Source organism: Buceros rhinoceros, unplaced genomic scaffold (assembly GCF_000710305.1).
Source record: "Buceros rhinoceros silvestris isolate BGI_N320 unplaced genomic scaffold, ASM71030v1 scaffold12137, whole genome shotgun sequence".
NCBI lineage: Eukaryota > Metazoa > Chordata > Aves > Bucerotiformes > Bucerotidae > Buceros > Buceros rhinoceros.
This window is the reverse complement of record NW_010422845.1, coordinates 47,643-61,707: the sequence shown is the minus strand read 5'-3', so window position 1 is coordinate 61,707 and position 14,065 is coordinate 47,643. Positions and strand designations below refer to the sequence as shown.

At 38.5% G+C, this 14,065-nt stretch overlaps 1 protein-coding gene across 1 annotated transcript in view; it reads right to left on the bottom strand.

Moving 5' to 3' along the window:
• Positions 1 to 418: 418 nt before the first annotated feature.
• The window catches only part of TAB2 (TGF-beta activated kinase 1/MAP3K7 binding protein 2), a 19,405-nt gene continuing 5,758 nt past the window's right edge, over positions 419 to 14,065 (bottom strand). The window contains exons 3-7 of the mRNA XM_010140197.1: positions 12,817 to 14,065; positions 5,533 to 5,693; positions 4,790 to 4,883; positions 3,418 to 3,498; positions 419 to 1,275 (exon numbers count right to left, since the gene is read on the bottom strand). Of these exons, the coding sequence (XP_010138499.1) occupies positions 1,130 to 1,275; positions 3,418 to 3,498; positions 4,790 to 4,883; positions 5,533 to 5,693; positions 12,817 to 14,065 (1,731 nt within the window). The 3' untranslated portion in view covers positions 419 to 1,129. The remainder of the gene's footprint in view (positions 1,276 to 3,417; positions 3,499 to 4,789; positions 4,884 to 5,532; positions 5,694 to 12,816) is intronic.

Genomic DNA, 14,065 nt, shown 5'->3' with positions numbered 1-14,065 from the left:
CCAAAGAATCTCTCTTCAGGAGTCTGCAAGACACCCAGCAGGTGAAGCAAGCTTAAATTGGATGCTGATCTGTTGGTGGGTTGAAAGTTTCTTAGTATTCTCACACCAGACAAAACGCTACCTTGTGTCACCCACCGTAAAACTCAGTGTACAGAGTGAACTATATGCATAATTCTTCCAACTTTTCCTGCATTTTTACCACGCTGCATCTGCAGGTCTTCACAGATCATCAGCATTTACAAGAGCAATGTACAGAACGAGCAGAGGAAAGCTACTTTGTGCATAGTTTCTTATTAATGCTCTTATTTTAAGGCATTGCTTCTCTCAGATAAAAGCTTAAAAAAAGGGACATGATCGTGCTTAATCACTTAAAGGGAAAAAAAGAAAGTTAACAAAAAGACTATTACACTATACATACAGAAGTACAAGAAAATAATAAAGGTGAAGAAAAGAAATCACTTAAAGCAGGCTCTAGAGCTATGTACAGTAGGAAAAGCTTTGGGGTATTTCACTGTGTGTATTGTACAGACAACGCATGCAGTTTTTCCTTTTCATCTTTAGATGTGATTGTACTGATTTCTGGCTTCACAGAGATGTTTTCAGGGAAGGTAAGGCAAAGAGTACCACTGATTTGTGAGGTTCTTCCCTTTATCGAAGGCACTATGTGGCAGCAAACAGTCTAAATGGTTAAACCTTGTTCCTTTTAGATCTCCTCTGGGCATGTAGTGTTTCACTGAAAGATCTGAAAACCAAAACGCTAGCACTCTGTTCCTTTCCCCTGTCAAAATTCAGTAGTGACATTGGGGCAGAGAAGCGGATGGGCAACACTCAAGCACTGAACATGGTGTGTGTTACTGGGCTATTGGTAATACTGTACATGGTTTAGGCAGCTGGCAACTAAGTCTTTCAGCAGATTACCTTTCAGCCGACCAACTTCAACTGCCTGCCTGTGACACACCGCTGAGGTATTACTCACTCTGTGGGCTGACATTTAACATTAGCAAAATACCATCTTGTCATACCTTCAATTTTACAAAATCCTACACATGAATGCTTTCTTTGCCCCCCAATGACTGGATAGTTCCTTGTATGTTTGCTATGGTTTTGCAAAGGTAACAGGCCTGTTGGCTCAGAAATGCCTGGGCATTTCACACTGTTCACAGCGATTTAAGGCCGGGTGATTTAAAAAAGTACAGGCAGTACAACTCCACTGAGCTCCCTCATCTTCATCTGTGTCTGGAACAGTCTTTGGTGTTTTCACAATGGACCTCTGATCTGTGACATGAAAGAGATAAGATAAGCAGTTACTAACGAAGAACAGCATGGAAAGAATTCGGAGGTTTTTTTTTCAGTAACCAAGAACTATGTTGTTCTCTGAGAACAGCACAGTTATTACAAGTGACAGAGGCAGCTTTTTACCACCCCCTTGACTACAGCTTGATTGTAAGCCAGCCAAATGGCACAAGGTGAAATTATAAAAAGCAAGCTTCCCATCCCTTCACTCTGCTTTCTTCCCTTTTCATCTCAGTTCAAAACTGTTGCATGAAAAAGGAGATAAAATTCAGAAATTAATCATCACAGGAAATATGCACAAGATTTAGAAGTCTGAGGTCTATGGAGCAAATTCATTAGGACAAGAATTAAGTGCTCTGTAACCTTTCAATGTATTTAACATTTTGACCCTAGAATGAACATCAGCAGTTCTCCCTCAAAGTAGATAAGCAGTCAGATACTCTGAAGAAAAATCAGTGTCTAGCTCTGACACGCTACAGAGTAATTCTTCCAAGCATGCGAGCACATCTTTTTGCATGATGTGTTAAACAACCTTCAACTGTGTTAAAAGAGAAAAGAGAACAAGAGATGACAAAGATGAAGAGAGAGAAGAGTGACTTAAGGGTTCTCGGTTTAGGTAACTGCAGCAACATCTTTTAGCCAATTATTTCAACTGGACAACATCTAATTAGCAACTAGCCAATTGCAACCGCTGCAAAATGACAGCGACAGCTCCAGAAAGTACAATGCTACTGATCACAACTGCAAAAAGAATTATTTTTTATTCTTTTGTGAACAGCGGTAATTCTAGTTTAAGTCACACTCTACATCATAGTTAAAATAAAACGAACTTAACATTATAAGATACAGTAGAGATAATTTTTAAAAAAGAAAGAGAAAGAAAGGCACTTTAGAGATTTATAAACTAGTCAGAGCTACCTCGGCATTTCAAGGTAGGTTGTACCAAATTATTAGACACTTAAAATTATGAGTTCCTAGCAGATGAGTCCTAGCAAGTGTTAACAACTAGCCACAGAAAACTAGATTTTAACTTTCTTCTTTGATTAGTTAGCTTTTATTTACTGTAAAGGGAACTACATAATTGACAGAACTTCTAACAAATTCTTCATGGTTCAGCTGTAAGATGTGTCTAATAGAACAGTGTATGGATTTAACTTTACTCAGTAGTTTTACTAACAGCTTGGATAATGAAAAGTAAGAGAACCTTATAAAGCATGAAGAAGTTACAAACTGTCTGAAGAACAACAACAACAAAAATCTGATTTATCTAGAGTATTTCAAAATGTAGAATGGTCAGAAGTCCCAAGATAAGATTCTGTAGCAACAGTTACCGCACGCTATACAGACCAATCACACACACATAACATGCAGAACTTCCTGGACAGGAAGACTGAACAGAAACGTTAGGGGACTATCTATTCCATTTGGTGGTCTGACTATAGGTCATAGTATGATGCTGTTGCAAACAAGTTAACTTCAATCTCGGCTTTATGTAACACACAAGAGGTAATCAGTCTGTTTTATCTGACATCCCAGTTGGGCAAAAAAAAAAAAGAGCAAAACTTAATGACAAGCAGGATGTTGAAGGCTGACTAATAAGTTCAGCAATATTGACTCTCCACTGGGCAGCACTCCTTCCCTCTTCAACTATCTAAAACTACATTTAACAATTGCCAGACAATGCTTTTTATGTAAATTGTTAATACAAATTCTACAGGAGCCAGGAATTTCAGCCAGAGTAACCAAACTAAGTTACTGTAACATGCAAATAAACTCACTCTTCATCAAGGGCAATGATGAAATCATCTAAGCAAGTTTCACTCATCCCTAAGCAATGTTATCTCATGCTAACTAAAAAAAAAAAAAAAGACAGATGCTTCCATTTACTTAAACCACCTTTAAATAGATCTCATGTGATATACTTCTCTTTCCTGAATGTAGGAATAGAGAGGAAACAAAAACAAACAGAAACCTATTTATTGCCCATACAAATAAAATGCAATGTTTTAGCTTTTGAAGTAATTTATTTCACAAACAACATTTAAATTAGATTCACAGACTAGAACCTGATATTAAATGCAAACCAGATACTGGCATTAAATCCGTATTTTACCAATACAGTACCTTTGGGTTTTGGTGGCACCGGACCAAGAAATCCAATATTATCGTAAAAATTATGAATAGCACTGGGATTAAAATGTGGTCCTAAAAGTAAAAAAAAAGTACAGCAGTTTTAAAAATAAACTTGGGTAGGAAAGCATATTAGGGTTTTTTGGCAGTAATTCTTAAACAATATTATTATTTACTTAGCACCTTTCATATCAAAGTGTCAATACAGACCCGAGCAAGGTATTAGTGATGTCAACAATTCACTTGAAGAAACTTACTGTCCAAAATATACAATATAAAGTAAATTAAGAAACAGAATCCAGCAGACCAAACTCCTTAAATATATGTTTTCTGCCACTCTTAAATATTTAACAGCATTGTTAGTAAAAACATGAAGCTTTTTATAAATTTTCTAAATCTATGCTGAAAGACATGCCATCTGCTATGCAGTATATTATACGCTTAGATTTACTGCTTAGAGGGCTCCTAATTCCAATTTACTGTAACAAACAGATGTAAAATCACATGCAGTTTGAATACTCTATTTAAGGTCAAGTTTTCAGTGCAGCATTACAGTCTCCTTATCTGCAGGTATTCAGTCTGAAGGAGAACTTCCACAGCTTATGACTGAACTGATCTAACAGCTTGCTGCTGCTCAAAAGTGGAAAGCATTAGTCCCTTCCCTCTGACTGTCTCATGGTTTCCCTTCCTGTACCTCTCCCTCACGTCAGCTGCAGCAAGCTTTTCCAGGAATGCAACATTTTTTGCTTGGCTAGTAAGTAGAATCAGCTCTGCAAAGGGTTTAAGAAGCTAATACAGAGCCAGAGCACAGTAAGTGGCAAGAAAGGGAAGCAGGAAGAGAGAGGGACCTCTTGTTAGCAGCTTTTGAATTGGCACAGCTGTCTCATAATTTCAGCCTCCTGACCAAAGGCTGTGTCCCTGCAGACATGGAGTGGAAGGAGGAGTGTACACTGGAAGTTACAACTGTACTATATCTTTGCTAACTGGAACGACAGGAAGTGGAAGAGAAGAGAGACAGATGCATATGTATCACTTAGATCATTTCTCCCTCTTCTTTGATATTCAAATAACCAGACTTCTGCCCCCGCCCCGCCACCCCCTTAAATAAATGGCATCACAAGTTTCTCTCTTCTGAGCCAAGTATGAAATCAGAATGACTGTGGGATTAGGAAAATCATACAGCCAACAAAACCAACAGGCTCTAGAAATCAATTACTTCCACAGTTTCACTCAACCTAATGCAATGATTTTGCAAATAGCATGTATACCCATCATAATACAGATGCTTTTGATACATGCAGACAGCAAAAGACAGAAAAAAACAGTCAACATTTACAGTTGCTGATGTACTTAAGACATACTATACCTCTTGCTTGAAAAAGATCAATCTCTTTGGTTAGGCAATCTATGTCTATCTGCAGCTGTCTGTTAGAACTTCTTAACTGTTGCATTTCTTCCAGCTGAAAAAATAAATCTGCCTGTTAGACTAGATGTTCCCATTTTACTACCAGTTACCGTTCATGTGTAGCTAGACAGCATTTACTTGCTTCAGAAGTGAAGATAAAAGAATCTTTCCTTATAATGACCTTTTTTTAAAATCCAAGCATAATCTTACACAAAGCTTTCAGACCCACTGAATTCTTCTCTCACATCAGACTTCAGAGCTGGCTGAACAACTCCAGATTATGGTCAGGACACAGCCGACAGTCTACCAGATCAATGGCTTCTGGCACTGGAAACTGGTGCATCAATCAGTTTCTCTGAGATTGGTATATGCATGAAGACCAAAAAAAAACTTTGTGTAGAAAACAGTATGAGCATTAAGCTGTAGTCTGAAACTTTGGTGATCACCTTTAAGAATGTCTAGAAGGACTACCAGGTCAAACTTATTGTGACTGTCTTTAAAAGCAATACTTCATACAGCAATTAGTGAACTGAAAGGTTGTGGTTAAATAATGCATATTTAGTCTTTAAACTACACTGTTTACCAGTTTAGTTATACTGCCTGTCAGTAGTATATTGTCAACATCTGAGTCACTGTTCCTTGAATTTATTGTGACAGACTGCGCTTGTGGTTTAGCTTTATAGCCTACAGGCATTTCAACTTACTGATGGAATTTGTGAAACAGAATTCGATCTTTTCAGGCGCCTTCGTGTTAGATTATTCTCCATTTCATTGACCTCTGATTTTAGTTTATCCAACTTTTTCTTTTGAACCTCAAGTTCCCGTTGAAGCCGCTCCATCCTGGCTTTCTGGTGTACCAATAAAGCTGCAATACATAAAGTCCCATTTTATCTACTTCATTATCACATGGCAACATCAGATAAAGATGACAGAATTCTTTTGGGAAAATACAGACAAAAAACATTGCAACAGATTGCTTTTCCATTCTCCTCACAGAAAATCTCTGCCATAAGAGAAGATGTTGTATTTTTGAGAACAGCACAAATCAATTACAGACAAGCCAATACAATGAGAAAGTCATACAATGTAACAGATGACATGCAAAATTTGGCTGTTATCTGTAAAAAACATTTTTAAAGAACCCAACCGATCTACAAGAATGACTGCTAGAAACCAACACAAACATTTCCTTGCATTGTATTCAGCCCAACCATGGTAAAACAGGTAGTAAGAAGAGGATATCACAGCTGCAATACAAAGCAGTATATATGCTAGATAAACATCAAGATTTTATTATTACTATTTGGACTGGAACATAATCCAGTTCCTTGTCATAGCTGGAGACACTAAATGAAACTAAACCAGAAAAATTACTAGAAGGAATACTGCTGGCAAACATCAGTTATATTTATCACAGAGGTTGAGTGTATGCCATTTTATCCCTGAACTAAAGCACAGAAGCATTAGCTCAGCTTCTAACACTGCTCACTATTTGTAAAGAAAATGGCACGAGGAGACTTAATTTAGAACTGATGAAGTTGGCATTTAAAGCACGGCTTTTTAAAGCTATAAAGCTATAAAGAATGTAAGCAGCAGAAGACACAATCAAATTCATACAACTTAAGGAGTTTATTTCATTAAAGGTAGGTGTACTATTAAATATCACCACATGAGCAGATAACACTGCTCAAAGCAATAATCACCTTCTACAAAAATGAAAAAGTATTTAAAGAAACCCCATGATAATTTCAACTTTTGCAGAGCTATTAATTTATCCATTAAATTACTAATTCTTATAAACTGGGATCAGTTTCAGAGACTATGGATACTTTTACAGAACTGTGGAAATTACAAAAAAAAGTAGCAATAACAAGGTATTTTAAAAAGATTGAAATTGCTTCATTAAGTGTTTAAGCAAAACTCTGGCTGGAACATGATGTTTAATTCACCACCATTTCTTCAGGTACCAAAAAATGAGAAGCACTCAAATTTGGTTGGCTAGGTTTCCTGAGTAGCATCAGAGGTACAAAACCCCACATCAACAACATGCATCTTTCCATATCTTTGGCAAGCAGAACTGCCCTCTGCTGCAATTCTTGCCTGTTCATTCATTCACACATCATATTTTGTCTTCCAGAAGTTCTTCAAAAGGAGGAACCATGCCAAGCTATTTTTGTATGGTGTTACAGAATTGCAAGGCCTTACTGAGATTCCGCCTAAGGTCTTGGAGTCACTTGTGTGACACCGAAATGACAAAGCTGCTTGAGCTTCTGCTTAGTTTTGTTCAATTTAGAGTTGTTTGCATAAATAGGCACTTTTATTTGGGGTAGCCACTAGGCATGCAGCTAGTTAAAGTTGCAGCTGTGTTCATATGTAATAGAAAAACACAGTAACTGAAATTCCCAAGATAAAAGTTTTTACTGAAGACTTGGAATCATCAGGTAAGTAGTCTCAAAAGACAGCCTCCCCTCCTGAAATGCCTTCTAGAAACAGCTGAAGGAATTTTCCCCACTTCCGACCTCCAGGAATCACAAATGCAACTGCAACTATAAAATAGAAAGGAAATCAAAGACTACATTGCCTCTAATCTTGCAGGAAGAGTACAAGCTGTTTTTCCTTCTACACTTTATTTTCACTTTTAGATAGTTTCTTCCATTTTCATTACCTTGTTATCACTGATGAGGCAACTCCGCAAAGCCCCAGGTATTGATACTTCACCTGCAACAACCACAGCTGTGCTTCTCCAACCAGACCCAGAACTCTTCAGACCTGTCAGGCTATGGATATATGGATACTATGGCTGCTGGTAAGTAGCCGCTGGACATGGTAAGTGAGGAAGAGTGCTACCAGAGTTATCTCAAGATCAGATAGCATGGCATGGACAAGCAAGACTGCATCTCTGGAGGACTCTGCCCTGCACTCCCACCACCCCTTTTTTTTTTTAAAGCTACTCTTGTAAAAGGAAAAACTCCACAACTTCTCATTTCAATGTTCTCTCTCTTTTCTGGTTTAGAAATTAAGCTGTCATCACGAAACCACAGAGGGGGGCCCCGCACCACTATTACATGCTCTTCATTTTCACATCACTTTCCAGACATGATCCAATTTATTCTCCTAGCAGCTTTGAGACTACTTTACCATTTTACAATTTCAAATCTTAACAGACTTCACAACGCACTCATTACAAAATTACCATTATGATTAAAGAAGAAGAATCACTTGACATTGCTCTGCTAAACTTTTACTATAAAAAATAACTCCGGTAGGGGACTGGGGAGACATTGTTTTAAATGATAGCTTTCACACAGAATTTGCTAATTTTGCTTAAACACCATTTTGGCAGCTGTAGGAAGAAAATGGGGTGGGGAAGACAAAACCGGCTCATGTCCCACTGCGGTATTTATTAATGGAAAACAGCAATTTATGTATTCAGCTCCCTCTAGTGTTGATCAGAGTGACTGAAAACATTAAGAAAAAACTGCAGTGCATCTGTGAATCTAATGCAATTCAGTTACTAGATCTAGTTAAAACCGTCCACAAGGCGACATTTAAAATGAGCTTTTTGAGAATCCTGTGCTTCTTGCAGCAATGGGATTCCACCTGTGCAGGCAGCACAGGCACACCCACTACACACTCTACATAGACTAACCTGGAATACAAGCCAGAAAGCCTCAGGCTTCCACTTGTTTATTCAAACACCCTTAAAAAGAAGCTATTTACTGTAACCATCCTAGCAAAAGTAGTACAAAAGATTGCCTTCTTGACTCACCATTAACTATTCTGGTTGTGGTACAATAATGTTCAACTTTAATTATGTGCAAACATGGTACTATGCACACCCAATTTTTTCGACTTCTGCATGTCCATATTCAGCAGATTCGCAAGAACAGTAGACAACTTCCATGATCTGGCAGATGCCATTGTTTCCTTTGACATTCAAAGGGCACGTTTACCACAAAAGGGTTGCAAATCATTATTATTACAGGGAGCGTGACAGTCTGGAGGACAAGAGTCCACTTTTCCTTTCCTGGAGACTTACTCAAACAGGTACTGAATATACTTGTAAGTTCAAATTGGACATGTAACAGTTTTCTCAAACACCAATCAATCTGAATTTTAAATAATTTTTATTGCTTTAGAGCATCTTTCATTATTAAAAGCATTTCTAAGGAAAAAAGTTAATCTAGAAACAGAATGATTTCACCCTATTCTATGGACCAATGAATTTCTGAAATTTCTCAGACTGCCAAATATGGAGGAAAGGGGAAATTCTGGCAGTGCAATTACTCTGTGGTAGTAGGCTTGTGAAATTCTCAGGGCACTTACGCACATTTTAAAAATCTGTATTTGAAGCTGCTCAAAATTCAGTCATTCAATATGCAATTGCAACAGTTCACACTCATTTTTTTTTTAGTTTTCCATTTTCAATAGTTCAACTTTTTTTTTTTTTACAAAAAAGGATCACTCAAGAGTGGGGCCTCATACACAGAGCCAAATAGAAGGTTGTATTTTATTCTTACATCACATGACGTAATGATCTTAAGGCCCCTTGGAGCATGGGGCACAGTTATCTCATGGCATTTTTTTTTTTTTTTTTTTAAACACCTACAAGAACTGGTTAGGATTTTAAGAAATTTGTTTCCTGCCACTTTTTTTTTGAAAATTTTGGAAAGCCTCAAGAACTGTGCAGAATGTCAACTTACTACACTAGTTTATCAATTATGTACTTACATTAAAAATGCAGTGGCAAGAACTGCTAAGCAAATGTACATCGACACACCACCCTACAGTTGGTACCAACGATTAACTAACTATGCATACCATCCCCTCCACAAATCAAAGAAAACTACAGGAAAAAGTCAGTCAAAAGCCAAGTAGTATTAAGGGATTTAAGCTCCCAAGTATGAAAACGTGAACCCCAAGATTTTATTACATGATTATGTATTTTCTTGATAGGACCCCTGCCCATTATATAGTTGGCAAGCTATACACAGAATGAGCAACTATTAAATCATTGATCAGCCTCACTATTCAATGTATGTCTGCATGGTGAGTGTACATCATAAACGTTTCTGAGTACAGAATTTACAGTTTCTAATGGGATTTCACTATTTTTCATCTGTAAGACACTTCAGTATAAAGGATATTGTATACTGAAATTTCAGGTAATCATTTCATACTAATAAAGCTTATTATATCATAAACTGCTAACCGATGGGAACTGATACTCCTGTACACACAAAACCGATCCTGAACAAATTAGCATAAAAATGCATCCTTTTCTGGCTGTCCTTTTGGGCATACACCTAGCACTACCTATCTCACAACACTGTTAAGCCTTACTGACTTCAGTGATGCTCTCACAATTTCCAAAACTCCACAGTATCTCAAACTGGAATCCCAGAAAATGAGAAACAAATTAGCAACCACTGCTGAGAAGTCTGACTGCAGTGAACTTCTCAGCATCAGAGAGTCAGTGGCGGAGATCATACCTAGCATTTCAGGGTAACTCTATCAACTTCACCTTAGCAGTATCCTACTCCTTTTCACTCAAAGAACCTCCAGTTCTGCAGCACACAAGACAGACTTATGGCAGCCTTCTCCTACCCACTGTGATTTACTTAGGAGGAAAAACAGAAATCTAATAATGGGAAGAGACTAGAGTGCCCACACACACCAGTACTGAAGTAGCTTCTCAGGTGATAGGCAGCAGCACTTGCACATAGGTCCAATGCACCTTCTATTCTCCTCGGTTAGACCAGGCAAATGAATGTACTTCAATGGGACAAAGTAAAGGAAATGCCCTTTGACACCAAAGCTACTCCACCTTCCACATTCCCTCTACCCCAAGGCAGTTTCAGCTCTCCTTGCCAAGATAAGGAGGGAGCATTCTGGGCAGAAATGGAAAAAGCTGATGAAAACATTTTTTTTCTAATCATGACCAGAGAAACTACTCATTTGTTCTGGCTAAAATCAAAATGAGACAAGAACCTAGCATGGAAGGTTTTGTACTCAGATTGGTTAAGTTATTAGCAGCTTAGAACATGGCCTCACAACAGAAAGCACCAAGTAACTCAAATACCTTTTAGAGGTGTGGGCTTTTTTTCCTTCCACATACTAAGTAAACAATTCAAATTTAAAAGAAGTAATTAGGACTCTGAAATACCAGGATCATACAAGTAAGTCTATTACAGACGTCTCAAATTTCCAAAAATGAAACAATAACAAAAATTGAAAAAACCCTGCACTTTTTGCAGAAATGCAGCAACATATGCCAGAAATCCCAAACATTTCTGAATGTAAAGAACTTCAGAAGCGTGTGTGTATTTTACATGAGCTAGTGAAGGACACGGAAGGCTGGTGTTTCCCTAAGGTCCCTAAAGCTGCACCAGCCCACATAATCACCTACACTTCATCTAAAAACTGCAGCTATGTCTTGGCTTCAGGAACAACTGAGCTCCACTGCAGGTAGGAGCCAGTCAATGTTTTTGAACTCTAGGCTGCGTAGCAGAAACGGGTGTTGCAAGCTTGCCTCAGCTTGGTAAACTAGATGGTGATACCCACAGCCTGTAAAGACTGTGCAAGTCAGGTTACAGCAGCCATCACTTCCAGGGATAACAGAGATGAAAAGACCTGGTAGAAATCAGTCCCATCAGAAAGGCAGAACAGGAGAAAGGGACATCCCTTCCCATCAAGTACCTAAAATGCAGAATGCTTGGCAAGTAAGTTCATGATCTAGATGAGTATTTGGAGGCTAAGGACGAGATTTTGATTGCTTAATTTCTGGGTATCAAAAGCCTTCTAGGACTAAAATAGCCAGCCAACTCTCCCTTCAGAGTAATGAAAGGGCATACCACTTCTGCAGTTCCTTAACTCTTCATCAATTGTAAAAGACAGTCTAGGATGATTACTTCTTTGGTTTTGACACCTAACCTTTAGAAACTTTGAGTTTGGATTATTCTCTCAAAAATACAATTACATTCCAAAGTAGTGCACAAGCTAGAATCAGTTTTTTTATATACTTCATTAATATAGTACTCCAGATGCAGACTGGAGGCTGCAAGATGCAGGCTTCCAGTGTCCTGATCACCGTACATACTTACACAAAACAAAGTGGCTAAATTAGTCTGAAGAACATTTAGAGTGGTCGTGGAACACTGCTTTTTAATGCTGAATTGTTTGCTAAGTCTAAAGAGAACCAACGAGGTCAAAGAGAAATTATTTTGACAACCTATCCTGACCACTGCTTAAATATCCCAACTCTCATTCAACATCTTCACCAGGAGGGTTAAGAAACCATCCAGTTGGTAACAAAAGCACAAAACCCATAAAAATAGAAGAAAAAGATTAACAGGTTGGGTTGCCATACCACATATTTCAAGTTTTACGCTCCTACTACGACTGATCCTTTAAATAGCTTGCTTTGGCATGGTGTTCCTTTTCACATTTTATAATATAACAGAAGTATCAAGACTTTAAAAATTTTATTGTCAGACACACATTAAGATAAATGGAGGCCAACACTTTGTCCCACTAATTGCTTTTGAAGTCTGCTTTTCTTGCTTCTTAAGTAACACGTGCAAAAGGAAGAAATGGGAACGTTATCTAGTGGAACCAGTACCTCAACTGATTCAATAATCTGCCAGTAGTTTTGCAACTTTAAATCATTAGGACAAATTAAACAAGCTTAGATGTTTCTTTCAGAACATAAAAATGAAGATGCTATGACTCCATTAAACAAGTTACATACCTACTTAAGACAAACAGAAGAATTATCTTCAAGTATTCCGTTACATGTCTTCACCATAAAAAGAAATCTATGATTTGCTTATAAAGCTTCTTTGTTTATTTATGAAATGCTCATGAACACTAAAGTTGAAGATAATGTATTAACATCACAGAGGTCATACTGTTTCCTGTTCCGTAATCTACATACTGAATTGACAACCTGGTTGTCAAATCTCTACTATTTATATTAAGAATATTACCTTGCGTGTAGGCAGCATCATCAGATCCCATACTCAATTTCCGTGCATCACTGATCCTATCCACATGTGCTAAAACAGGGTCAGTAAGATGCTGGATACCCTCTGGTTCAACATAGTGATCAGGAAGGTTTAGAAGGTTTGTAGGTTCAAAGGTTGGGGACACTACCCCTGGGGAAACTGCAGGGGGCTTATTTGGAGAAACTGTAATTTTAAAAGTATATTTTGTGTTAGGCTGCGTAACCACCACTCGAGGAGAGGTTGCAGTGGTGCTGTTGCCCACTGCTCGACTCTTGGGTGGATGGTGATGAATAAATGCAGGACCCATGCTTACTTGACCAGACATATTCCTAGAAGTGGTAGATACTCCAGGATTTGTTGATATGAAAAGTGTGGGCTGGTTCCGCACAACTTGATCATCTCCTGCTGTGGCATTTGCTGAAATGTAGACCTTGGGCTGACTGCGTGTGATCACTTCATCAGTATTTGGAGGACTGGCTGATATGTAAACAGTGGGTTGACTTCTACTTAATGTCTGGCTGTTGAGGGAAGAGGGAGTAGTGGAAGAGCGAGGGCCAGATGAACGCAACTTAGAAGAACTGTTTCTCTGCGGTGGTTCAAGTTTGATTTCAATTTGGTTTTTGCGAGGTCCTGTGGAGATATTCTGAATGTTGTATTGGCTATGAGCAGAGGATTGTGAGCTACCAGATGAATGAATCATAGGTGCTTGTGGAGTAGTAGGAGAACTAATAGGCATATAGACATGAGAAGTCTGGTGGCCTTGCTGATTCGACTGTGTTGAGTGTTGCGATGAGGTATGTGGCGTAGTACTGGATGAAGGAAGAGTAGTCCAGGGACTTGGCTGTGAAGGCTGGTAGACTTGCTGAGGGTGCACGGGATTAAACTGAGATGCCCAGCCTGGCTGCTGCTGCGTCTGCCGAGCGGTACCACTAGGAGCTGTGATGTAAGGCCTAATATAGATAGAATTTCCTTGTGGACTGTTAAGAACAGGAGGAGGTACTCCATGTATGTGCAAAGACGTAGGGGTATTGCGACCAGGCTGAATATTTGGGGCTAAAGTTACCATAATGGGGTTGAATCTGGGTGTTTGTTGAGACAAGTTAGATACTCCTTTGCTGCCTAGGTGAAATCCAAGATGCTGTCCTGGATTAGAAGTACTAACTGTATTAGCCATCCCAAAGACATTAAATCCTTGTGGAATCTGTGCAGGTGCTGTCTGTGGTTCCTGCTG